General features: G+C 36.0%; 1 protein-coding gene across 1 annotated transcript in view; it reads right to left on the bottom strand.

Moving 5' to 3' along the window:
* Positions 1-27,271, bottom strand: part of lrba (LPS-responsive vesicle trafficking, beach and anchor containing) — a 341,818-nt gene that overhangs the window by 255,546 nt on the left and 59,001 nt on the right. The window contains exons 29-33 of the mRNA XM_002933499.5: positions 26,359-26,779; positions 20,314-20,444; positions 15,502-15,580; positions 15,061-15,194; positions 8,643-8,704 (exon numbers count right to left, since the gene is read on the bottom strand). Coding sequence (XP_002933545.3) covers positions 8,643-8,704; positions 15,061-15,194; positions 15,502-15,580; positions 20,314-20,444; positions 26,359-26,779 — 827 coding nt within the window. The remainder of the gene's footprint in view (positions 1-8,642; positions 8,705-15,060; positions 15,195-15,501; positions 15,581-20,313; positions 20,445-26,358; positions 26,780-27,271) is intronic.

Here is a 27,271-nt window from a genome sequence, read left to right as displayed (position 1 = left end):
GTCTGTAATTATTATACAAATTAATCACCTTGTGTAATTTTAAGCCTCTTAATAAAAGGCCTCTAAATAAACTAAAGACGAAATAATAATGTTTTCCCTTTAGTTAATTTCTTTGGATATACAGGCCACACTAGTTGAAGCTCAGTTTTCCAATGCATCCTATGTGTTTCTGATAAATGGGAAAAGAATAGATGACCAGGCAGAAGGCTCAGACAATAACATGTGATTTACAAGACATGAATGCAACTACTGCAAGATTTATCTGACAGGCTCTCAGATAGTGGACTGCTGAGTATCCGATGGGATGATTTCTAGTCTAGAAAGTCTGCTAGCGAGTAGCCATACACATTATTTATTTATTAGATGTTTTGGGTTGAAACCATTTTAAATGATGCACTTCACAATGCATAGCCATAAATTTAGCTTTAAGCCTTGGAAGGGCGGTAGTGTTATTGGAATGTATGTCAACCTGAATTAGGATGAGCAAAACAAAGCTTTTATCAAGCAACCTTGAATGCTGTGTCTATTGTTTCAAAAACTATATTCATGTCCGTTAAACAAAAATGTTCTGCCATATTAAATTACATGAAATATTTCTTTAAAGACCAAGTGTACTTTTGGTAGTAGAAATGCTCAGGAGCAAAACAAGGATGGCACAGAGAAATACATGAGTATATGTATTGAGCTACTGCATCTATATTCTTTATGACCTTTTGACTAGAAGTCAATAAAGTAACATTAAGAAATGGTTCTTTAATTCAGAGGTGTTATATTGATATACACATACCTGACACTTACAATACAACATAATTTTCATAACAATGTTCTTAAATAATGATGGCCCATACAGCTAAAATACTCACTCCTAGATAAGCAATTTCAAATAAAATGTGCATATAACTTCTTCCATTAAACCAATTAATAGCATAAATTCTATATGGTATGCGCAATAGTTAAATGCAACATTCTCATAGTAAATGCAAGAACTAGATAAAGGTATGTGTTTAAAAATATTGTGTTTCTTTCTTTCTCTTGTAGTAATTCTAATTTATTTATTTTCTCTAAACATTTGGCACACTTTGCCCTCATATTAAATTAAGGGTTCCATTTTATCCTTGTTTTAGTTAGCATGATCCTTCTTATAATGTATGTGTGCCATCAGTGATAATAATACAACTATAATTTGGTTAAACTGTGGATGGAGTCCTCTCTCAAATCTTTGCACAGTGCCCCTATGTTACCCAATCATTTGCATGGGTTGAGGAAATGCATAGGAACACACCTTGTGGTAAAAGCATTGACAACCACTTTAAATTAAACATAAAACCCAAAGTAATTTTTAAATTAACACATCCAAACCCATTATAAAAGCATTTAATGTGAGCTGTCAATCATATATTGCCTACCCTACCTCTAGACGTAGGGTAAATAATTATTTTCACTTTCCATTCAGCACTCACTTCCCCCTCATCACCATATAATTGTGCAGCCTGTGCATGGGAATGCGCATCAAGTCCCCCATTCTGATCCATACACAAGATATTTGGGTGATACAAAACTTAATAGCCTTAATAACAGTGTCCACAAAGTGGTACCTGCCTGCTGCCTGTGATTGTGTAATTCCAAGACTGAAGGAAACAAGATTTATATAATTTATATAGTGTAAGTAATGTTTATTTTCTTAACAAACACAATAGAAAAGAATTTCAAATTATTTCTTAGGATGACAGGTCCTCTTTAAATAACCTCAATAGGATTTATTATATATTAATTGGGATCAAGTACTGTTTTATTATTACAGAGAAAATGGAATTCATTAAAAAAATTTTAATTATTTGATTAAAATTGAATCTATGGGAGATGGTCTTCCCCTAATTCACATCTTTCTGGATAATGGACCTCCAGATAATGGGTCCCCTACCTGTAATTCAAAAAGCAACTAAACATAAAATAGACTCCTTAGCATGAAATGGAAATAACAAGTTACATGGGCACAAAGCACACTGAAAAGAAGCACACACAGAGAACTATTAAACTAATTTCTGAAGCAAGTGGATTTAATAGAATACGGATTTAAAAGATCTTCTTTAACAACTTACCTGCCATAGATTTCTGCTATAGATTTTAGAACCTGTTACACTGATTTTCAACTGTTCTGCCAGAATCTAACAAGCTTTTAAACATATGCTAAATGGCAGGTTACAAGTTAATTCAAGTGCATTCTATATAGCTGAAGAGAAGCTATATTTACCCGGAGGCTTTAAAGTGTATCATGGGGGACAACAATCATTTTAATACATTTCTACACCATTTATTTTGCCGTTTTTTCAGGTTACTGGGATGATCAAATAAAAATATTTTTACATAAGTGGTGTTTTACTGCACACTGTTGTTATTAGTACATAAAGCATAAAATATTTGTCTAATATGAAAATACATAACAGTTTTTAAATTACTATGTTTATTTAAGGATAAAATTATCCATCACTGCCCATTGCAAAAAGTAAGTCTCCCTTTAATTATTCAGTCAGCTAATCATATTTAATTGCTAATTAAATTCCAATGACTTAACATTGGCAGGCTTAAGTGCAACCCACCTCTGTTGAATCATAGGGTTTTGGCACACAGGGGATTTTGCCCACTGCTGCCATTGACAGACCTCTGCAGCAAAACATACACCAAGGGAGAAGACTTGGAAAAGTGCCTTCAGTTTTTGGAGTTCTGGAGGGAACAAAGGTTATTAAAACACAATTCGTCTCAAGAAACACTTTACATTAAATTCAATTAAAAGTTCTGTTACGTTTCTGAAATAATGAAGTTACTTTTCCGTTTCCTCCTTTTAGCAATCTATCTTTATGCAGGAGTTGGAGTCAGTGTTTGATTGATACTTCTAATACATAAATTGTTTGCGGTCTCTTTGCCTAGACAATGTATTACAGGTAAGGGATCCCTTATCCGGAAACCCGATATCCAGAAAGCTCCGAATTACGGAAAGCCTGTCTCCCATTTTAATCAAATAATTCAGATTTTTAAAATTGATTTCCTTTTTCTCTGTAAAAATAAAACAGTGCTTTGTATTTGATCCCATCTAAGATATAATTAATCCTAACTGGATGCAAAATAATCCTATTGGGTTTAATTAATGTTTTATTGATTTTTTAATAGACTTAAGGTAGGAAGATCCAAATTACGGAAAGACCCCTTATCCGGAATACCCTTGGTCCCGAGCATTCCGGATAACGGGTCCTATACCTGTACAACTAAGGACATGGTTACATGGAGGTAATGGTTACATGGAGGTGGAGAGAAGCAGGTCCAGATCCAGCATCTCTCTGTAGCTGCATTGAAAATCACAGTATCTTACTGCGTGCAACTACAGGGAGTGGAATGGCCTAAAAATGAGAAGCAGACATTTTTGGGCCAATATCCTCTTCCCAATCCGCTTTGTTTGGCTGAATACAGGCGACAGCTCTGCTTGTCAGTGCAGCTACAAGGAGATGCGGATTAGTGTGGAGCCGCTTCCCTCTGCCTGATTAAAAACTGCAGGCAAAGATCAGCAGAACCAACGCTCCCTGTGACCATGCCCTAAATGCCTTTTAGTTAAAGGGAACATGATTTTTATGGTGTACTTTTTATTTCTAAATTACACTATTTACATAGCAATGAATCTCTACCATTTAAAATTATATTCTTCAACCAACAAATGTATTTTTTAAGTTGTAATATTAATGAGTAGGCAGCCATCAGTGCATTGTGTGTCTGAGCTTTTAAAAGGAGCCAGTGCTACACATTGGAACTGCTTTCAGATAACTATTGTTTCTCCTGCTCCCATGTAACTGGAATAGTCCCAAGCCAGACTTAGGGTTTCTTACTAATGAGTGCTATTCTGATATCTAGTGGGAGCTGCTAACTTGCTCCCTTCCCATTGTTCTGATTGGCTGCTGGGAGGCAGGGTCATATCACTCCAACTTGCAGCGCAGCAGTAAAGTGTGACTGAAGTTTAACAGAGCACAGGTCACATGGTTGTGGCACCCTGGAAAACAGGGTCGGACTGGGACCCCAGGGGCCCACCAGAAAACCATAGACCCTTGGCCTGCTTTCCAAACTATTTTTACCTCCTTTCCTCACCCAACTTTTTCATTCTCCTAGTCTATTTTATTTAAATGCTAGCATCTATCCTTCCATCTCTTTATTCCATTTAGTATTAGGCAATGACCACGAAACAGGCCAAATAGTGTCGTGGTCACATACAAAAAAAGACTTTAGAAGAAGAAAATATAAAATTTGATAGATATCTAGCATTCAACACCAACTCATAATAACAATGATAAATGTAGAAAGTTTCACCCCTAATTCATAGATTTTAACTCTGTAAAGCATTCATATTATTAACATGATTAAAATCCAGTTTTTGACCTGATCTTTTGATCTTTGCTACATAAACCATTCAATCAATTGTTAAAAAAATAATTAAAATGTTAGTATCCAGATACTGCTTCATACCTTATGTTACAACCCCCTCTAAAAAAAAAGAGTAAAAAGTCAATCAATCAAACTCAACCACTATCCTCCCAGTATCTGCAAACGGTTGAGCTCGGATTCAATTTCATGTATCTCCAGCATTCACAGAATGAGGGACAGTTCACTTTCTAAGAAAATAAATCACATCAGTAATTGCCTTACTGACCTCTTCAAATAAGGAAAATTGCAAGCGAAAATTTAATTATAACAAATAATTATAAGAAAAATGTAGTTCACAAGCATCTTGAGTCACATTCAACCATTTACATTGCACCTTTGTGTCTCAGTTTTAAATTTAACTACATGTAAGTTTACATCATTTCCTTAGAAATCACAAGAGTGTTTTCATTATTTCTGCTACAAAACAACATTGCTATAAAATCCCCTGGAAAAATTGCTGCATACACAGTTTAATTAGCATTACACAGGTCTGTGACACCCATGACAAATAGGCGCATTAGGGAATGTCATTTACCCTTAGTCCCACTATTTCCAACATTTTGAACTAAAAAACAGCCCTAAAATACATTTTAAACATCAGCATAAAAGAACCAATGTGAAGGCACATTGGTTGTAATTGTGTATTTTTAAAGTAACAACAAGCAAGCTGCCTATTTAATTTTAAAATGTCTAAAACCCTCATAACAATCATACTTTAGTACATTCAATAAAAAAGCATCATTGACAAATAAACCTGTAACAAAGGAAACAATGAGATCAACTAAAATTGATTCTATAGAATGATAAAAAAAAAATCACAAATATATATTAAAAATCACGGCAGTCTAAAAAAAATATATATCTGTATGAAACTTAACCTAAAAGTATGAATACAAAAGGCATAAAACACTAACTTAAAAAGCCCATGAGCAAAACGTAACAATAAAGGTAAAGTTAACAAAATTAGAATTACAGCAGCACAGCTCTCTGGTAAGAAAGCTCTATGAAGATTCCCAACTTCAGCTCAGTTATGATGTTTATTACATTTATCCATCAATCTAGCATAAGCTATTTCCCTAGGTACTTTTCTAATCAAAAATGTAAGATACGTGTATATTTATTTGTTTATACAGTTCTATATATGAAAAGACAGCATCACAGATCAAAGTCCATGAAAAGAAAAAAAATATGCAATATACAACGACACACATTACACAGGAAAATATTTGATATCACAGCAACATTGCCTGCTTCTGCCAAGGATGCCTCCATCAAGAGTAAAGAAGAGCATAAGCATACAGAGGGAGTAAGTTGCACACACACAAAATCCTTAAGTTAGCTCAATTTATCAAAACTACCTGGTCAGAATCTCTGATGATATAACATAATTCTGCCCGAAACTCCTCATACCTAGTAGTTTTCTCAAAAGTTCACATATATCTTACGTCGTCTTTGTTCATTGCTGTCCCTACTACACGACCCAACATTTTATTATACAATTTAACACCATCTCTGACATCTCAAATACACGTGGAAAAAGAAAGAAAAGAAAGGTGTGCCTAGGCCTAAATAAGATAAGGCACAATTCCATCTGGTTCAATGCCAAAAATATGGTGACGTAAACTAGACAGAAGGAGCACATTTACAAAATTATGATGCATTGGTACAACGCACCGCAATTACTTGATGCCTTTTTCCCCAATCACCTCCTCGTGTTGCTGCTGTAGGGGTTGTCAAGCTATAAGAAACATGGAACACATTTTATGTTCTGTTGTGTATGTGCTCTGTGATACAGGCCTTGTGGGATGAAATAAGAGAGTTGCCTCATTCTATACTGCCTCTGCACATTTTATTGGCAACTACAGTCTGATACTTTTACATTTTATGCTACGAAGTGTGAGAACTTGGTACTATTTTATGTATTTGCCCATTTTAAGAATATTAATATCATATTTGATAGGGTTCCCTCCTGACAAATATCTTACTTACAGCAATGACTTTTAGGGATTAGGAAGGGAACAAAGACTGGAAAGATTCTACTTGATATTTTGTGTTCCATTAAACACAAGGATAACTCTTAAAGGAGAACAAAATATTAACTAAACAAGTAGGCTAGAAATGGTGTACATTTTGCTTTGGGCTTCTGTACCAGTCCTAGGCAACCACAGTGCTTTAGCAGGGTAGATCTGTGCCTCTAAAGATGCCCCAGTAACTTCATGTCTTCTTTTCTGCTGATTCCCTGCAGATGCTCTGTGCTGCTGTCACTGAGCTTAGGGACCCACTCACAATATACTGTGTATATAGAATATAAATGTCACAATATAAGGCAGATTAATAAATAATTCAGATTATTAGTACAAGGCAACCCTAAACCCAATTAGGATTGGATTCAGAATTCTATCAAATCTCTTATTGAGTATTTTTTGAATAGTTATAAATATGGAAATTTTCCAACAGGTTACTATAATTCCATGGGTATGCCCTCAAATGTATGTTTGAATGCATGGTACAGCACTTACAAGATTCAAATTATTAATTGTAAGGTTGACAGATATAAAAAAATATATAATTTCTGGTTTGTTTAAAAGGGCAGTGAAGAATGATGGCACAGTCGGACCAGGCCATCTGCTCTTCAAATAATAGCATATATCTGAACATGCAGAGAAGGAATGCTCTATGCATACATTACACTATAGCTTTAAAATTTACTGCCTATATAATGGGAAATTTAAAAAAAAAATTATTTTAGTTACGACAAAAAAAGTAAGTACATACTGCACATCTTATATTGCTCATAAACATTTCAACATTTATTTTCACACTTAACTACTTTTTCAGTGGTTCTCACCCAAATAGTTAAATGTTGGCAGGTACTTAGTAAATATAAATTGCATATTTATTAAGCTACTAGCGAGTTATATTTCGCCCAGTGCTTGCAATAATAAGCTCACTACTATATTGAGAAATCCATGAGCTGTAATCTCCTGAAGTAATTGTTCTTATTGCACTTTATTGACTTTATCTTAACAATTGATTCTTCACACCTTCTATGAATCTTTCATTTGTATTCATGAAATGTCTATCAGCAAGGCCTAAATAAATTTGATGGTATAAGCACTAACATGAAATGGGTCGATGAAAAGAAACATTAATTTTGCATTATCCTTATTTATCCATCAGAGAAACCAGAAGGCCTGCAAATGAAGGTCAAAGGTTTGTCCATACAGCAGAACCCTTGACCTATAAGCCAATACCCTTCTTTTTAAAAAGGCTATTTGGAGTCTTCCACTGGTCAGGTCTATCAGAGAGCAGTTTTTTTTGTTTCATAAGTCTCAGATCTCAATTAATTACAGCAAACCTAGTAACAAATCTCAATTAATTACAGCAAACCTAGTAACACAAACGAAAGACTGCATTAAATTGTAATACATTTTTCACAAGGTTAATGATTAACCATCATAGCCAGGCTCGTCATGGAAGTAGTTATATCTTTTAAATATATTTCTTCCCTCTGCAAACATTGAATAATTTTAGGCACATCTCTTCAACTGAAAATTGATTTTTTTTTTTTATCTCAAAATGTTAATGGTTGGCCTTTGCAGACAAAAGTGTACTTTCAAACAAACCCACTGCAAACCACTGTTTTAGTATAACTGCACTAGGTGATTGGTTACTATGTACTGCTGAAGGGGTGAGGGTAATCTTTTGTATTAGTGCTCAAACCCTTAGGCTGATGGACCATGGAGCTAGCTAGTTTCCACGATAGATCTCTGCTACCATAAATGACTAACAGTCCGAAATGCCTTTCCACTGTCAGCAATAGGAGTCAACAGTGGAAAGGCCTATGCATCATTCCGGCTTTTCAAAGTTGCATGAAATTTCCTCCTGTGGCAACTTTGTGCGACTTTGGAAGGTCTTTAAATTCTCTGAGCCCCGAGAGGGCAGCTGCCAGTGGAAAGAAGCCCTGTTTGAATCTAAAGTAATCTTAGATGTGAGTGTGGAGTGATGCGTATATATATTAAATATTTGCAAAACTATAGCAAGACATATACCATATTTGTGTGTCTTTTGCTTTGTTATTAGGTAAAAAGATGAATCCAAGATCATGGATGTTAATGTTAATTGATACAGATTAACACGCAATTAAAGACATAGAAAAAAGAATATTTAAAAGTCCCTACCTGAGAACATAGCAGCATGACAAGTTCTACTACTGAGCTGCTCGATTTCATACAAACCAGACCTAAAAACAAGGAAACAAGAGCTTAATAAAAGGGAAGAAAAAACAAAACACAAAGTGCACAATCTGAAACAAAAACATTATGTAGATGGATTATAGGAAAAATGTTTGCTATTTGCTATTTATTATCTATGATAAAATGGGATAAATAGCTGTGCATATAAAACCTGCACTTATCTGAACCAGTATCTTTGATCAATAAAACGAAGAAAGAAAAAAACCAAAACCACAACGGCACTGTAAACGTGTCTGCTTGAGAAATGCATAACATATGTTTCATCACTTAATATTGGTATTTGCGCATGAGAAGGAGAATTATATATGCAGAGAAGGGAAATGGTTTCTTGACCTTTGCTTTCTCCACTGCTCCCCTTCCCTTTAGCCCTCTAGCTATCAATCAAGTTTCCATTTTGTGTGGTGGCAGCAGACATCCCGAACACTCTTATTAGTACTTTGACCCTTGGCCTCACAGTAAACCTTAACAGAAGCCAAAGATGTTACTTAAAAGATATTTTTTGTACTAACTCTGTCAGTAACTGGATGTACATTCTGCTTAAATGCCAGTTTACCCAAGAGAAAACTTGCACAAAGACATTATTACATAGGTATAAATGAAGCACATAGCACTACCCCATATGCAGTTATAATAAGGATACTTTTTATGGAGTATTGCACACTTTTCAGTGCATTTATGAATAAAACATGCATCATTTGCTTTCTTCTTTCCCCAAGCACTTCTTGTATAAAGAATACACAAAAATATGAGAAATGTCTGGAGGGCACAAAACAGTGTAAGGGAACTTTTATCCAGGAACCCATTATGCAGAAAGTGGGAGTGCCATTTTCTGAAATATTAATTTTAAGCAACCATTTTTTTTTTTTCAATAATGGTCACCTTTACCTCTAATAATAACACCATACCTTGTACTTGAATAACTGAGCTAATATAAATCCAAAAAAAATGTTGAATGCTTTTAGCAGCATTAGGGTACGGTGATCGGATTTACCCTATTATGCCAGGCCCCAGAATACTCAAGATAGGAGATCCAATACCTGTACAGGTACAGGCCCTGTTATCTAGAATGCTTGGGACCTGGGGTTTACCGGATAATGGGTCTTTCCGTAACTTGGATCTCCATACCTTCAACTAAAAAATAATTTAAACAGTATATAATAAACACAATAGGATTGTTTTACCTCCAATAAAGATAAACTTATATCTTGGCTGGGGTGAAGTACAAGGTAATGCTTTATTATTATAGGGAATTTTTTTTTGAAAAGCTTGAATTATTTGATTAAAATCGAGTCTGTAGGAAATGGGCTTCCTGTAATTCAGAGCTTTCTGGATAACTGTTTTTTGGAAAAAGGATCCCATAACTGTACAAGAAAAATTGTATATTGTCTGTAAGCAGAATGCATGACAATAATTAAGTTAAGAGAAGGTACAAATACTCATTTTTAGGGCTATGTCCCTTCTGCCCCGACATCAGTATCTGCCTGTGAGTGTACAGAAGGGCCTGATTTTGGAGCAAAAATGCACACTTTTGCATTCTCCTGACAATTTGCCCATGTTTCCTGATCAAAATTTCTATATGATCTAATAACCCTGCCAACACATAGACAATGATCATACAGTTTGTAAGAGTTTCATTAAGTAATCTTGAAGTCACAGCATGTAATAAATAAAGCCAACATGATTCACCATGTAATAAAAGTTTATGTTTGTATTCCCCATGTCTGGGGGTAGAATATAATCAATACTCAAGCAATGAAGCATAGGCAAAGGATAATAAGGGAAATATTAATAAAAGAAAATTAAGTGAAATGTATCGTAACAGGTTGTATTCAGGCTTGTTTTGGTTTCCTACTTAAAAGGTATACTGTCCTACTTAAAGGACAATGAAAGGTTAATATAAATTAAAAGTAAGTCTAAAGGCATTCTTTTTAAGTACTTACTGCATATTTAAATTCTCAGATCCCTGCTTGCTTCTCTGAGATATGGTGCTGGCAGCCTACAGCAGTGTGAAGCCTACAGTGACATCACTGAAATCTCTCTGTCCTTCCTGTAGGCTGCCAGCGGCAGCATTCCTATTCTCTGAGCATGTGTGTAACTTGATCCTGTCTGCTGTTCTGAGCTACACATGCCCACCAGCCAATCAGAAGCGGATATGCCAGAGGGGAGGGGGGGGAGGGAATCAAACACATTTGCAGTATGAAGCAAGGAGGGAAAGGAAGGGAGAATACCTTTTTAGAGATGGCTGCCTGTTCTAGAAAATGTGAAGTAAGTGTGACTGAGTAAATATTAGATTAGGTGAGCCAAAAGTGTGGCGTTTTTACTAAACAATAGGAGGACTATTGGGCAGTATGTTTTTTAAATTTTGACTTGCATTCTCCTTTAAAGGTATACTTTTTTTTTGTCAGTTAATGGAGCTTTTCCAGCAGAATCCTGCATTGAAATCAGTTTTTCAAAAACAAAGATTTTTTTTTTTATTTAATTTTGAAATTTCACATGGGGTTAGCCATAGAATTTATTTCCCAGGGTCCAACAGCCATGTGACCTGTGCTCTGATAAACTTCAGTCACACTTTACTGCTGAGCTGCAAATTGGAGTGATGTCACCCTCCTCCCAGCAGCAGAGCAGCAGAACAATGGGAAGGGAGCAAGATAGCAGTTCCCAGTAGATATCAGAATAGCACTAAATATTAAGAAATCCAAGTCTGGCTTGGGACTCCTTCAGTTACATGGGAGCAGGAAAAACAATAGTTTATCTGAAAGCAGTTCTAATGTGTAGCGCTGGCTCTTTATGAAAGCTCAGACTCAGGCACAATGCACTGAAATGGCTCCTGCACACCAATATTACAAATTTACATTTGTTGGTTCAAGAATAAAGTTTTAAATGGTAGAGTGAATTATCTGTTATGTAATTTAGAAATAAACAATATACCATAATAGTCATGGCAGTATCCCTTTGATCTTTAGATTTTTATTGACAATGGCCTGTTACAGAAATTTACATCAGGATTCTTCTGTACACAGAGGAATTTTGGATGTCCATGCCAATAAAATCCTTTGATTACCTGGGCATGGCCGCACTAATGTTTCTAAATGAGCCTGGCACCTTTCTAAAACTGGGGCTTGGAATCTCCTCAGTCTTTTGTTATGGGGATTAAAATATAATGGCTATTATATTATGATCCCCATAAATTTGGATTGCAGGTATAAAAGGTTGGGGATCCCTGATCTACAGCATGTAGGATCTGGATATATTCCTTAAAGGAGAAAGAAAGGTAAAGTCACTTGGGGGTGCCAAAATGTTAGGCACCCCCCAAGTGACTTTAATCGCTTACCTTGTACCCCGGGCTGGTGCCCCTGTACGGAGAAAACCGCACCAGCCTGGGGTAGCAGCGATCGCTTCTTCCTTCCGGGTTCCCTGCACACGCATGCGCAGTACAGTGAAAAGCCGGCTTTTAACTCTACTGCGCATGCGCCGACCGCTGGCATTTTCAGAAAGGAAGCAGGAAGGAGGAAGCGTTGCGCTCCAGGTGCCCTGGGCTGGTGCTGTTTTCTCCGTACAGGGGCACCAGCCCGGGGTGCGAGGTATACGATTAAAGTAACTTGGGGGTGCCTAACATTTTGGCACCCCCAAGTGACTTTGCCTTTCCTTCTCCTTTAAAAGCTGATGGGAAGGAAAAAAAAAACGGACATGAAAAAAAATAACTGCTTAAAAAAAAAAACACAAATGTTTTAATAACTGGGAAAATACATACAGTTGTTAGAGATAATTCTTATTGACTTCTATTTCACCTAGCCAGCTTTTACTGGCATGTTTTTTTCTGGTGACTTTTGAGGATTTTTTTTCTTTAATAAATAAAAACTTTTTTGTGGTTCTTTAAGAATACTTTCAAATATATATGCATTTTTTTGCTGCGTTTTTTCTCAAATCGTGAAAATAAATGCAAACTCAAATTTTGATAAATCAGCCCCTTATTGATTGCTATTTTCACAGTTACAGTCATTACAAATAACACAAATGGTCTTTTTCTTGTTAGTGTCTTAAAGGACATGTAAAGCCTACATTTGCCTACAATGTATATCAATTGGGCATGTCTCCCCCACCCAAATGGCATCATATGTACTGTGTATATCCCCTCAGCTTGCCATCACCATCACATTTTCCTAAAGCAAATAGCAGCTTTCACCCAGTGGCCATTTTTCCTCTGATACATAATCACATTTAAATCTGCAAACAGCATACACAGCATACACACACACACAGACACTTATACAGCATTAATTTCATCAAGAATATAGGCTCACACAGGCAGAACTGTCTGATAAAAGTTCTGCTTTGTTTGAGCTGAGCTCAGGAGAGTTGGTTGGGAGAAAAAACTGAAGCAGACAGCTAGAGCTGAGTTTCCATGGGAACCAACATATGCCACCTCTTTACTGGCTGCTAGACTGGGGGGGGGCGTGTTCAGTAATCTGAGCATAGAACAACTGAGCATGCCCACAAGCCAACAGCCAAAGCAAATTCCTGAGGGTGGGGGCCGAGTGGGTTACAGGAGGAGAAGGAAATCCAAGTGATTAAGGAGATGTTGTAGCCTTACTATTAACCCCTGGACAACGAGTCTGGAAAGTATTAAAAGATTTCGAAGAAGCTGTTCACTGATTATTGAATTTTTGTGTGTGGGGTTTACATGTCCTTTAATGCTATTCTATGGTTTTCAGATTGTCTTTTACTAGTTTTATATATGGTCACTATAATATTCTTGTATACTGGGTTTTGCGACTTCAGTATGACATATTTTGGTGCCAAAGTTCAAAGTAGAGTATTTAATGGGTGCTCTGTACACTGTGTCATCTTGCTAAAGGTTTATGATTCAGACGAAAACTCTGATCTCGAACTAATAAAGATTTCTCTTTGAGCCCTGTAATTGCTGTGCCTGCTGAACTACCACACAGCACCCCATTAAACAATAATACATTTTTACATTGTTTAGAGAGTGCCCTCTATACTATACCATAGCTCCCAACTGTCCCGATTTTCGCAGGACAGTCCCCTCTTTTGACAGCTCAACCCGCAGTCCTGGGTTCTTACTGAAAAGTCCCTCATTTCCCTTTGATCTCCTGCACTGAAGCTAAAAAAGATACAAATTTAATTAAAAAGTAGCTTTTGGCAGAGAGCCCAGAAAGGTAAAAAGCCACACCTGCACTGAGATACAATTGTAACTAATAAGCCTAACAGGTCTCTTGGGGGACTTGAGACTTGCAGCTTAAAGGGAAATTTCAGCTTTTTTTTAACAAAACTGTAATAACATATAAAACAAGACCCCAAAACTCCCAGAAATGTGTTCAAACTTTAAATAACCTGCCAAATTTAGTCAAATGGGAGTGGTATTTAGGGGGTGTGGTTGCAAAAATGGGCGTGGTTTAAAAAAATTCCACCGCACTACACGCAGCATTTCTTTTTGCCCCTCTTTCTATTTTCAAAATGTTGAGAGGTATGAGATATATATATATATATATATATATACACATTTCTAGAATGGAGAGCACACCACCGTTCAGGAGCGATACCTGGGTGCCAGAGCAGAGAAAACAGAATAGAGAGGCAGGTGTCGGCACTCACAGGGTTCTCACGATGAAGACTCATGGGCAACAAAGCAAAGTAGGATGCAATAGGTGAGATTTATTGGTCCAACGTTTCGGTTCCTTACTGGAACCTTCCAGTCCCTGACCCTGTGAGTGCCGACAAAATATATATATATATATATATATATATATATATATATATATATATATATATATATATATATATATATATATATATATATATATATATATATATGCTGATGTGAACTAAAGACGAGCAGATAGCCATGATAAAAAAAGATTAGAGAAGAAGGGTAGTTATACAGATAAGCATCACTGACGTAGCAGAGGTAGTTGAGAGGACCAGGTAGGCAGGCAGAAACCACTAAGAGGAGAGGAGGAGAAAGAGGAACAAGGGCCAAGTAAATTGTTTTTATACCACTGCCTATGCCAAAGTGGAGTAAGCAAACCTCAATGTCATCCAATATCAAGCCTAGAAAAATAATGAATATAAAAGACCTGTGGCAAATTGTCAATTAGATTATGATACTATCGACGAAGATGTAAACAAAAGTTATAGTACTTAACTATGGGCTATTTCAATTGTCACTCAGTTTAACTTTATAAACCACAAAACAAGTCGTAACCTTTATCCATAATATAAATTTAGAACGCTAAAGGGACATTGTAACAGAGTGTGTGTGTGTGTGTGTGTGTGTGATAAAAAAAAACCATACTGTTGTTGTGTAAAGGTTTTAGTTACTTACTTGTCCCTTCAATAAGCAATTCTTGGCCATGGCTTCCCAAAAGTGTGCGAGACAGAAAAGGAGCAAAATCCACAAATATTTCCCTCAGGAGTGGAGCAGCCTTCTCCAGAGCGTGCTCCAATCTCTCTGTAATGCTAATATAAGAAGACAGATTTACCTTAAATCCTAGAAAGGTCAGAAAAGGCAGCAAGCTTTTGAGACGTAAAGAGAGTTTAATTATGTATTTTGTCTTGTATGCAATAAATTAACATTACATCAGATGTAAAATGCTTTTATAGGAAAAAAAAACCCCAAGTGGAACATCTGTGACTAGTGAAGCCAGTCTTGGAATGCTGACTTAGCAATTAACCCATGCATGGTCTTAAAACCTAATCCTGATTATTGCTTGTGGTCTGTAAAATAAAAGTTAAAACTAAAAGATAAAAACACATGACCGGTTACCTCATATGTGAAGCAGAGTCCTCTGGCACAGAAGCAACAGTCTGAACAGAAGGCAGTTTTGAATTTGATGATCCACTGCCTATATATTAAAAAAAAAAGTAAAGTATACAATTATTCATAAAATATATACATTTTTTTACTATAAACATTGTTACACTTTTTTTAAAAAATTAAAAAGTAGTTACCAAAAACGACAAAATATATTTCATTAATGAAGGCAAAATTCTCTATTTCAGGCTTCACATTGGTGGACCCGGACACCTCAAAGTGTTTTTTTTTTTTTTTTTGTTTTTTGTTTTTGGCTTATTTACTAACATTAAGAAACTTTATGAATTGGTATACATTATATGCAAGTATGGCTCATCGTCAGCTGTTGAGAATAAATAGGGCTCATTTACGACTGCAAATGCAGTTGACGGTCGTTTTGCTAAACGAAGCCGCTCTTTGCACTACTGTATGGTACTACTGGCTTCTGTTACCAATTTTGCACAAGTGCATTGAGTGGTGTTCCTAAAGCAGTTCCTGAATCATTCACCGCAGCGTTGTTGTGGTTAAAGAACCTGGCGCACATTCTCATTTGCTGGAAATTATGCCAAATGGAAATCGAAAATTGGCAGCACATCTGTCTGATTTGCAGCAAAATTCACGCAGTTGTAAAAGACTCTCTTTGTGACTGAAATTACACTGATTTATGGGGGGGGGAAAAACACTTTACTCACTATAGTGCAGAATGTATTTGAGCCCAATGTCTGTTTTATTCAAGAATGATCAGAAGTTTAAGTCGAACCTTTAGAAAAGATTTTATCATAGTTTTGGAGCTTACACTTTATTGAGAGATCAGTTCTCAAACACCAAGGGTTAAAGTGTTACAACAGAAAAACTGGACAAAACAAACCATTGTTTAAAAAAATTGTTTCTACGGGCTGGCAGTGCTCAGACATTTTGCATTTCTGTCTGCATTTCAAATAAAGCATAAAATGTGCGAATATGAATAAAAGTCTGCATGTTCAAACCATGAATTTGATTTTTCTCTGTTGGCAGGCATGATTATATCTACAAATACACATGTGGATAATAAGCACAGTAGCCACTTCAAACATGTGGAATCAAACTGACTTATCTCTCTTACCCTTTCACTGATAAACTGGCTCCTTCAAACTGACAGTTTTACAGACACTCACAAGAACATAAAAGAAAATGCAAATAGATCATCTGTCTAGCATTGGCTCTCAGCAAAGCTTATTGTACATTCCCAAAGGCACTAAACAAGTAATGTGTCTTGCAGTAAAGCATCATTTAAGACCTTTTCCTATTCTCTTGGAGCTTATGTATTTTTATTTATACTAAGTCAATTACCTTGCAGTTATTTAAATTAATTTAGTTAATTTGTAAGTTCATTAAAATCTTATTTAAATTTAGAATATATACATACCTATAGCTACACATGGTAAACATCTTGTGGTGATCTGCCTTCTTTATAAGTGGATATTATCTTCCAATTATATGAACAATTGGCATAGGCATATATAGCATAGGCTTTAATGTTAAAGGGAAATTAAACCCCTGAACATTGCAGGTTTCTATAAAAATATATCATATAAAATAGCCCATATGTAATACACTGCTTCATCATTCTAAATAAAACATTTTCATCAAAATATACTTTTTTTGTAGAAACGCGTGTCATTGGGTAATCCTAAATAGAAAATCTGCCATTTTATGTACTAAGGGCTGCCCCTGGCCCTAAGTTCCATCAGCCAATGAAACAACGGGTGATGTGGCTGATGTGGCCTAGCATGTATGTGTGCCTTGGCTTGTTTGTGTGCACTGTGAATCCTATGATCCCAGGAGACCCTTAATTCTTAAAATGGCAATTTTCTATTTAGGAGTACCCTATGACATATACTGCATGCATTTTTATGAAAATGTTTTTTTTAGATGAAGTAGGGTTATACACATGGGCTGTTTTATGCAATACATTTTTATAAAGACCTGGGGTATAGTTTAGCCATTGATGTAACCTGACGTTTAAAAACTGATAAAGGGCACACATACATTTATGGCACAGGAACAGAGTTTTGTTACGAATTTAAAAGGGCTGTTTCTCAACAGTTTCCTTTTGCTATGTCCGTGAAGTCATTTACATAAGCACATTAGACATATTGGAATTCAATTGGAATTGAACTGAATCTTTATTTGCAAACAACACCCACAAATAAGTTATCACAAAAACAACACACCTTTATACACAGAACATCAAGAAAGTACTGGCCACATAATTAAAACAAAATTTGTATTGTAGCAAGATGCATTCTGGCCTGAGCAAATTCTGCATCCAAACATGTTCCAACATCCTAGTGGTACCTCCCTTATCTCTGTCCTTCAGCCACACTCTCATATGTACTCTTTGATACCTCACAAGTCAAGAAAAAGGCTTACTCCTTTCACTATCACTCTAAACAGCTTGGTTGCAGGCCCATCCTAGGTGGGAGAACCATTTAGGACAACTCTACTTTGTTCAATTAATAAATCCCCTAGGAACCATAATACTGCTACATCCTTTTTTCCCACAGACTGGTCCTTACCACGTATGTATGGCTTTTTGCATCCCTTTGTTATTCCAAAGTTGAGCAAAGTTTGCTCCTGGAGGCAACTTTGCACGACTTCGGAATAATGAAGCCATTCCGCATTTTGGAAAGTATGAGATAAACCAATGAAGGGATCCGCACTCACAGGACTTATTTGTGTTAAATAATGGCATCAAATAAAATACACACCTTGATAAATTCCCCATACACAGCTTTTTATACCGTTTTGTTGGTATTAATCATTTTACATAGTATAAATAGGCCCCTTAATATGTTGCAGGGAATATTCACAGGGAATGTTCTAAATGCATGACGGGCAGTTGTGTTGAATTAATTCAAGTTCATTATTATTGTGATTCCATAAAATTACCTCCTGTTGGCCAGTGCCTTCAATCCGTACTTGGTGGTCATCTGCCTCCAACAAGGCACAGAGGTTGGGACTATTTTTCTATGTAGATTAGTTCCAGGTTGTTCAGCTTTAGTTAAATCATGCCACTTTGACTGGGCCAAGAGAGGACAATTACCTTTGTGTTTCTTAATCCAGTGTTAATTTGTTACCATTTGTTCCACACTGAAACATGCTGTATTTGCCTGTATTTTGTACAATCTAATCTAGAAGAAAAGCAGCCCCTCAGAGCAGGACATTACTGCATACACGGCATGTTTAGGTTTTGTCACACTCAAAAACTATGGCTAAAAGCTCTAAATTTTCCTCATCTGAAAAGGAAACCTAGGTCATCTAATGCTTTTGGCTAAGGCTTTCACGCAGTATCTTCTGAGTAATGTCACTCTCTTATTCAGGCAGGTCTTATGAAAAGCTCTTGATATGGTTAACCCACACTTACAATGAAGTATGAATTTAAGTGGGGATAATATTTATAAGCAGTAACCGAGCATCTTGTTAAAATAAAACTGCAAATACAGGGATACCAATCCAACTGAGAATCTATAACACTATCTCAGGAATGAGGTGCACAACAGTCATCTAACTTATCAATACAAAATTGTCTGGAACAATAACTCAAAATGTTTTTTTTTCTGCATAAATTAGAATTCACAAAATAAAAGTCATACAATTGGATAATTAAGCAAACAGCAAAATGCTTTCCCAATAGCAATAAAATAAATCGCCAGTGGGAAAACATACGTGGGTGGTGCTTCTTTTTCCCCAAAGTCACCCAAATTTGCCTTGGGGGGAAAATTACATTAGTACATATATATCAAACATGGTAGGTTGAATTCAGTGGAAGCTCTTTCATACAGAACTTTAATATTTTGATCAGGTGATCAAATTACTAATGGTTGAGGTTTAACTTACTCTAAAAATACAGCAAAAGAAGCATGGATTTTTGGAACTCAGAAAGCATACTGCATTATTTTATACTTTGCTAGGTAGAAGATGATTCTTTTCAGGTATGGCATGTTAAACATACACTATATTTTATATATGAATTTTCTTAAAAGTGTGCAAACTGCATACAGAGTATCTGTTTAAACCAAACAACCTGATTTTGATATTAAACAAACTGGGAAACAATCACTGTGAAGGATACACTGTAATCATTCTGATAGATCAACATTCAGTCAGCAATTTGGAAGTGCAAAACTTGTAGACTGCTAAATTCTTTAGCGAATCATGAATTTGAAGGTTTTAAGCGTTCTACTACGTAAGTTCCAGTGTTTGCCCATTTGCTGCACCATATGCCTAATGAACCACGGCATTTATGTCTATTTATCATGGCTCTTTGCCCCTTGACCTTTCTGAATACATGTTTTGGCCCTCTAGTCCTCTCTGTGTGACCATCATCAAGTCTTTTTAATTTGGTTCCCACACTACACAAACGCAGACATCATCCAGTTTAATAATTCAAAAAATTTCAAAAAGTCAAAAATACAAAATGGTTGGATATTACACAATTTTCATGGATTCATTTGATGTGACCAACCATTTCATTACTATGGTTGGTCACATCAAAAATCCATGTGTCCTGGCAAACTATATAATAGCATTGCTATAGTCCAAGCCACTTGCCACAAGACAGGACAGACCAACTGTTTTACAATAGAAACAAAGGAAGCTATAATGGTCGGATGATTGGGCACTTTAAAGTAAGGTAATTAGTTGCCTCAAAATTTTTCCTAATTGCCAAGAATTACCTTAAAAAAAAGTTTTCCTTAGTATAAGGCAGTTAGCTACAAATGATAAGAGGTGACATTTACTTACCAGAGGATTCTCTGTCAGCATCTGCAGCTTGTGAGGAATCCGTCGCTGACACCACACTAACTGCGTGAGGAGCAGTACTAACAGTAGCTGGTATTGGGGGAACTGATTTCTTCTGAGCAATAACAACACTCCTGAAGAAAGAAAGAAAGAAAGAAAGAAAGAAAGGAAGTGAGAAAACAAATGGTTATATGAAATATGCGACGATCGATTGACGATCGATTGATCAAGCCTAGCCTGACTCCTTCCTATACAGAAAGAAGGCTAGGTTCGATCAATCGATCATCGCATAGTGGTTGCTGCTCCTTCCTTCGCCGTTTCGCCGTACTTCAATTGACAGGAAGCCAAGTTTTAGCAGGTATTTTTTATTAAAGCATTTAAAATACTAAGTGGTTTGCAGAATAGGGCAGTTATTAGTGCAGGGTAGAATAGTTTTTTTACTTAAAAAATGTTAGTGTTACTTCTCCTTTAAGTAAAAAAGCTATTCTACCCTGCACCAATAACTGCCCTATCCTGCTAAAACTTGGCTTCCTGTCAACTGAACTATGGCAATACGGCGAAGGAAGGAGAAGCATCCACTATACAATGATCGATTGATTGAGCTTAGCCTGACTCCTTCCTATACAGATGGAAGGCTAGGCTCGATCAATCGATCATATCACAGAGATACTGTGTGTGTATGCTAACACTTCCTATGCAGATTTAGGCTACCTATGTGTGAAAACAGTATAACTGGTAATGCCTAACAATCACTGCTTGGAATTTTGGCAGGCATGAACTGATTTCATGGGGAGACTATGACAAAGAAAATTAAAGAAGCATGAAATCATTGTTTGATCATTGCCAGTACAGGTATCGGACCCCTTATCAGGAAACCCGTTATCCAGAAAGCTCCGAATTACGGAATGCCCGTCTCCCATAGACTCCATTTTAATAAAATAATTCAGAATTTTAAAACCGATTTCCTTTTTCTATGTAGAAATAAAACAGAACCTTGTAATTGATTCCAACTAAGATATAATTAATCCTTATTGGATGCAAAACAATCCTATTGGGCTTAATTAATGTTTTATTGATTTCTTAGTAGACTTAAGGTATTGAGATCCAAATTACGGAAAGACCCCTTATCCGGAATACCCTTGGTCCCGAGCATTCTGGATAATGGGTCCTATACCTGTATAACAATTTGAGATAAAAGCTTTCCTAGTTTACAAGCATACAAAGAATACAGCTCTATAGTAAAACACTAAGTTATCAAAACACGGACGTTTTCGTAACAGATATCAAGCATACAAGCATATACACACACACACATAGCTAGACAGATAGATTTTCTGTTTGCTTATGGTCAGAATGGTTTTTTTTTAATTAGCATTTTTAATACAAGCAACAATGCAATAAGCCTATATAGGAAAGAGAAATGAATTATGCTTTGTGATATAGATATAGCAACATAGATACAAAGACTTGACATGCATTTCTTTTCAGGTGCACATTTTTTCATTACTTTTACTTAAGAGATAACGAGATTTTATCAGTAGGCATCGCAAATCAAATCTGTTCCCAAGGCCGGCAAGGCTGATTATAACATTGTCCTTTGAGACACCTTGATTCTTGATGACATGCAAGGCTTCCTTTCCTCTAACAAACCCCATTTCCTTAATACACAAGTCATTGTACCATGACAAGTGAATAAAGCAAAGGCCAATTATTTAGCAGAAACCTTCTTCACCATTAGGAACCTAATCCCATAAATCAGGTATCTCTTTCAATACAATGTCATATCAAAGTTTCTACAAGGCTGCTAAACTCCATATTAAGCTACACTTTAACAATTCACTGTCATATTTAAAAGAAATGTGTTTTTAAGAGTCTTCTATGAGACCAGCACTAAATTCAAAGAAGGGTTTACATTATTTTTGACAAGACCAGGGTAAGGAGAGACTATAAATATTCTCAGGCATAAGGTCAGTGTGTTATTAGTCCCAATTATGCTGAACTGTAAGAAGGCTTTGTGGTGCTGATAATTATTGCCTGCTGAACGAGCACAGATCGCCAATCCTCACTAGGCTAGGTCTCAGCCAACTCTCCTTCTCAGAAACATATAACCTTTCAGTAACAAAGAACATTTTTCCACTCTTCAATTTTCTATATTTTTAAAATGCGTGTGTGTGTGTGTGTGTGTGTGAGAAAGTGTTTTTATTGAATTTTTTCTAATATGTGTGTGTGTATATTATATATATATATTTTTTTTTTCCCTGAAGAAAAACACATTTAGTGTTCGAAATGTTGGAATAATAAAGATTTTTTTGTTCTCTTTTAAGTCGGTGTGCGTGCGGGTACTCTGTTCTTCATTTACATGAACTTCATATATAGTCACAGAATGGGTAGATAGAACCTATAAGCCCCTGAAAGTCTAGTAGCTGGCAAAAAAGAATTCTCTCCCTTTAGTGTACACAAACTAAAAACATATGCTTATCCATATTATGTTATTATATCCACATTATCACCATTCAACTAAAATAACCAAAACACAAGAGACAGTATTTCCTTTGGTCATAATAAAGGATTAATTAATAAAGGATATTTTATACCAAGAATATTATAACTATGCAGTGGAAGGTGGCATCAATTTCCATTATGTCTTATTAGCATCAACAAACATACAATGTACACACCAAAACTAACTAGAAAAGTCAGGGGATAACTAACTATGTATCTGCAGACCACATATCAATACATTTTCTAGTATAGTCCTACAATGGCTCCTAATTAACTGCATTACACTTTCATTTCTGTGTTGTAGTCGTAACTGTGTTCGTTTTGCAAATTCAGTTTATTTGCTACCTGTAATAAGCTCCTTAGACACTGAATGAGGTGTCGGAATGGGTGTTGGGCAACCTTTATATTTCTTTCAACTAAACGTGTCTTTATTACAGCACCAGCATAGGCAACTAAAGTTAAAAATGTTTCTATTGGTCTTCATTATCTGGTGAGTTTTTTGTTTCTTTTTTTAATTTATATTTATAAGCCTTTCTTTTCTGCCTCCTACCTCTCTGCAGCTAAAAATGCTATCTAGCATGTTTTTATAACTTCTATGTATTTTAGAAGCCAGATAACCATTTAAATTTCAAGCATTAGTGCTGCCAAACAAAAAAGTATATAATTCAAAAAGAACAATGAATAAAAGCTGAAGACCAGCTGGAAAGTGTCCTAAGATTCTGTTTCCTAAACCCTACTATAAGTATTTTCAAAGATTGCTCTATTGTTTCGAGCTATTATTGCAATATATGAACAGCACTCTGTGCTATAGCATGCAGTTTCATGGTTAAGAAAAAAAACATGTGATAAGTAGCTTGGACTAGAGGTATACAAATCCTTCTTTACAGAAAGCTTTTTCAAGAGCTTACATGAAGGTTTTCCTTCACGTAGAAATGTTTTGGTTTTTTTTTCACATCAATCTATCCCCTTTGAGGCTTTTAGAGAAATACCCTTTGGCTGGGTATTTTGGTAATTCCCAGTGTCTGTTTAGAAAAGGAAAAGAAATGCATTGCCAGACTGGGAACTCTATCAATAGAACATTTCTGGCACCCACTAATCACCAGTATGGATCTGTGCAGAGGCCACCAGGGACATTACTGGCAAGAAATGTAATGTGTACACCTTGTTTGCAGCAGCCCTTCCCCTGGCAGTATTTCAGTAGTGCTTCATTCGTGTAGCTGTTACTGTATACTTTCCAGCTATGGCTGGAAAGCTGATAATCCTTAAGATATGAGGAGATTTTTGATTTTTGACAAAGCATTCCAGAGATAAAGCAGGATCAGAGAAATGCTTTGAAATTCCAAGGGAATCCTCACTGGTAAAAACATACATGTGAATATCATGAAGCAGAGGTAATTTTTTTTTTTTTTTACCTTCAAGGGTTTTTGACTAGATAAGCTCTGTAAATGCAAATAAAAGCATTAAATATATGAACTCTTTTATACTATCAATAGCTTACCGCAAGCAGAGAGACTAGCAAATGCATTAAGCATAATTATGTATCCTACATGCTTATAAATATACTATATATATACAAATGCCCAGTGTACATATACATTACTAAATTATATACTTGCATATAATATTTAAATTCATTAAAAAAAGGAGGGACTTGGTATGAGATGACATTAGTATGACATGAATATTTTTCATTAAACAAAAATCAGCTGTTTATTAGAACTAGAAGAAAGCATGCTAGCAAACAGCCTGAAGTTGTAGCGATCTGGTATATTCCCAGTAACTTGCCAGTTTCTGGAAAGTTCAAGCCACCTAACAGTGGTTAAGAAACAAGTGTGAGAATTTCACCATTTTCACTTTAGATCCAGAGTTCTTAGGATTAGAGAAATATTCCCTTATGTGGGGCACCCATACTGCACCTTTCTGAAAAGGTTAAAGGTAAAGGTAACCAGTTTATTGTCAACACAAACAAAATGTATTCATATTCATAGAAGATGAGGCAAAAAAAAAAAAAAGAAAAAAAAACATATTTCAAATTCAACATGTTGTCCAAAATAGTCTAGCTGTTCCAGAGAAAGGCAAAGTCTAACATCATCTACCATTTGCCTCAGAAAGGGAGGGAAATTTCCTTCCTAAATCCAAAAAGAGCAATCAGGCAATCCCTAGGCACCCTTAAGTATAAATAGAAAACTGAATAAAGAGGTCTGAGGCACTTTAAAGAGAAAAAAGAAGAATATTGTTTACAGAAGTATGGGATCTGTTATCCAGAAACTCGTTATCCAGAAAGCTCCAAATTATAGGAGAGTGATCTTCTATAGACTCCAGTGTAAGCAAATTATTCTAATTTTTAAGAACAATGTATTTTTCCTCTGTGATAATAAAACAGTACATTGTACATGATCCAAAATAAGATACATAAATCCATATTGGTGGAAAAATAATCCTACTGGGTTTAAAAGATTTATACTATAACGTATGGATATCCAAATTATGACCTCTTATCTGGAAAACCCCAGGTCCCAGGCATTCTGGATAATAGATCCTATACCTGTACCTAATATACCAATATTTCTATGGTGCATTATTCTGAGAGATTTCCTAGTCTGAGAGCTCCTTTTGTTTGTGCTGTGCTTTTAATTAGTGTTGAAGGCTAGGGTTAGGGTTATAGGATTTTTTTTCTTTAGAATCATTTACAAAAACATGATCTAAAGATCAGCTTTGTAAATGATTATATAATTGTAAAATGAGCATGAACTTTCTAAGCAGAGTACAGATCCCCTAATAAACAATTTAATTTGATTTATTTTTAAGATTTGGTTTGAACACACAATACTAAAACTAAATCTAAGTGCTAAGATAAATGAAAAGAGCTGTCCTACAAAGAGTGTCTTTAATTATAGCAACACAGAAGTTATGGCAGCTGGGAAGCAATCATAAGTTGAACATTTCCCAGGTGTCAAACAGGGAACCAGTCAGATCAGTTCTGCAGCTGGAGAATTCCCTGTTTATTTAAATCTGTCACTACAGACAGCTTTCATGAATTGGGGTATTTGGAAGTGTGGTACCAAATTCACTATGATGGAGCGCAAGCATTTAATATACTGGCCCCAGTAGTCTAGATGCACTTAACAGTGTCTAATGAAGCCACCAGGAGGAACAGCTGAAGGACACACAAATCATACCCTCTGGTTGCCCCACTCACTGCATGGCTCTTCAAAGATAGGTGCCAAGACAATACACTCTACATAATGACATTTAGAGGGTAAGCTTACCTTTTTTTAAAACAATTGCAGGGGCAGGAATATAAGACTTCCAATTTGGATATTTTTGATAAATACATTAGCATATTTTTACTATTAACTAGGTTAATCAGAACTTGTTGAGAAACTATAAATGCATGAAGGGGGTTATCAGGACCAACACAAGTGTTATAAGTAGTAAGGTTTCAGAGAACCCCCTATTTTTATTACAAGCAAAATAACCAGTAAGAGAATCTGTAGGCGAGTATGATGTATTTAGAATACAATGTAGAGACTTTAACACCTGTACCTGTCAAATGATCGGAACTGTACTGGATTTTCAGCTGCAAGATCACCAAGTGCTCCAAGGAAGGCTGGTGGCAATAAAGCAGGGTCTGTCAGGGGCTCATCAGATGGAATGCTCACTAAACTCCTGAGAATGTCCTTCACATTAACGTTTTTTGCAGATGCTTCACTTCCACTCTCCTGAGAGGACTGTATAACTTCCGAGGATAGGGTGTGCAGAACTTCACTAATAGCATCCGGTCCTGAACTAACAGGCTCTGGGCCTGTGTCAGACACTGCATCAGAACTCTTTGTTGGCGCTACAGCAGATTCATCAGAGGTTCTGGTAGGGGCTATTGCAGATTCTTCACCAATGCCAGAGTCCCTTCTTATAGATAAGGCATTTTCCATGTCTGCAGTGACTGGCGCTACAGACTGAACAGCATCTGCACAGCAATGAAATAATAAGACTTCGGGAAGTCTAAAAATTTTCAAACAATTTAACTGTAAAACATAAGTCTGTATTTGAGTGTTTTTTGTGGGAGAGATATCCTAAATGCTGACATTTCTAAATGCATATTTAAATATCTTGTTTATACACAATTTACTGAAGTAACTTCATAATCTGACAAGACACAAAAATAAAGGGAAACTCAAGAGATATATTTCATTTAATTTTTTCATGATCGTTCCCCTTTATGTACAAAAGACTGTACCTTAGGCTCATACAAGGCACTGTGCTCACAGACAAGCCAAGGGTGTATCAAGACCAACACAAGTGTTCATGCAGTTATAAGTAGTAAGGTTTCAGAGACCCCCCCCTCCTCGATTTTCATTACAAGCAAAATAACCAGTAAGAGAATCTGTATGCAAGTATGATGTATTTAAACAAAAGTTTCATGATCGTTCCCCTTTATGTACAAAAGACTGTACTTTAG

Source organism: Xenopus tropicalis, chromosome 1 (genome assembly GCF_000004195.4).
Source record: "Xenopus tropicalis strain Nigerian chromosome 1, UCB_Xtro_10.0, whole genome shotgun sequence".
Lineage (NCBI taxonomy): Eukaryota > Metazoa > Chordata > Amphibia > Anura > Pipidae > Xenopus > Xenopus tropicalis.
Note: the sequence above shows the minus strand (reverse complement) of the source record. Positions and strands in the feature narration are given on the sequence as shown.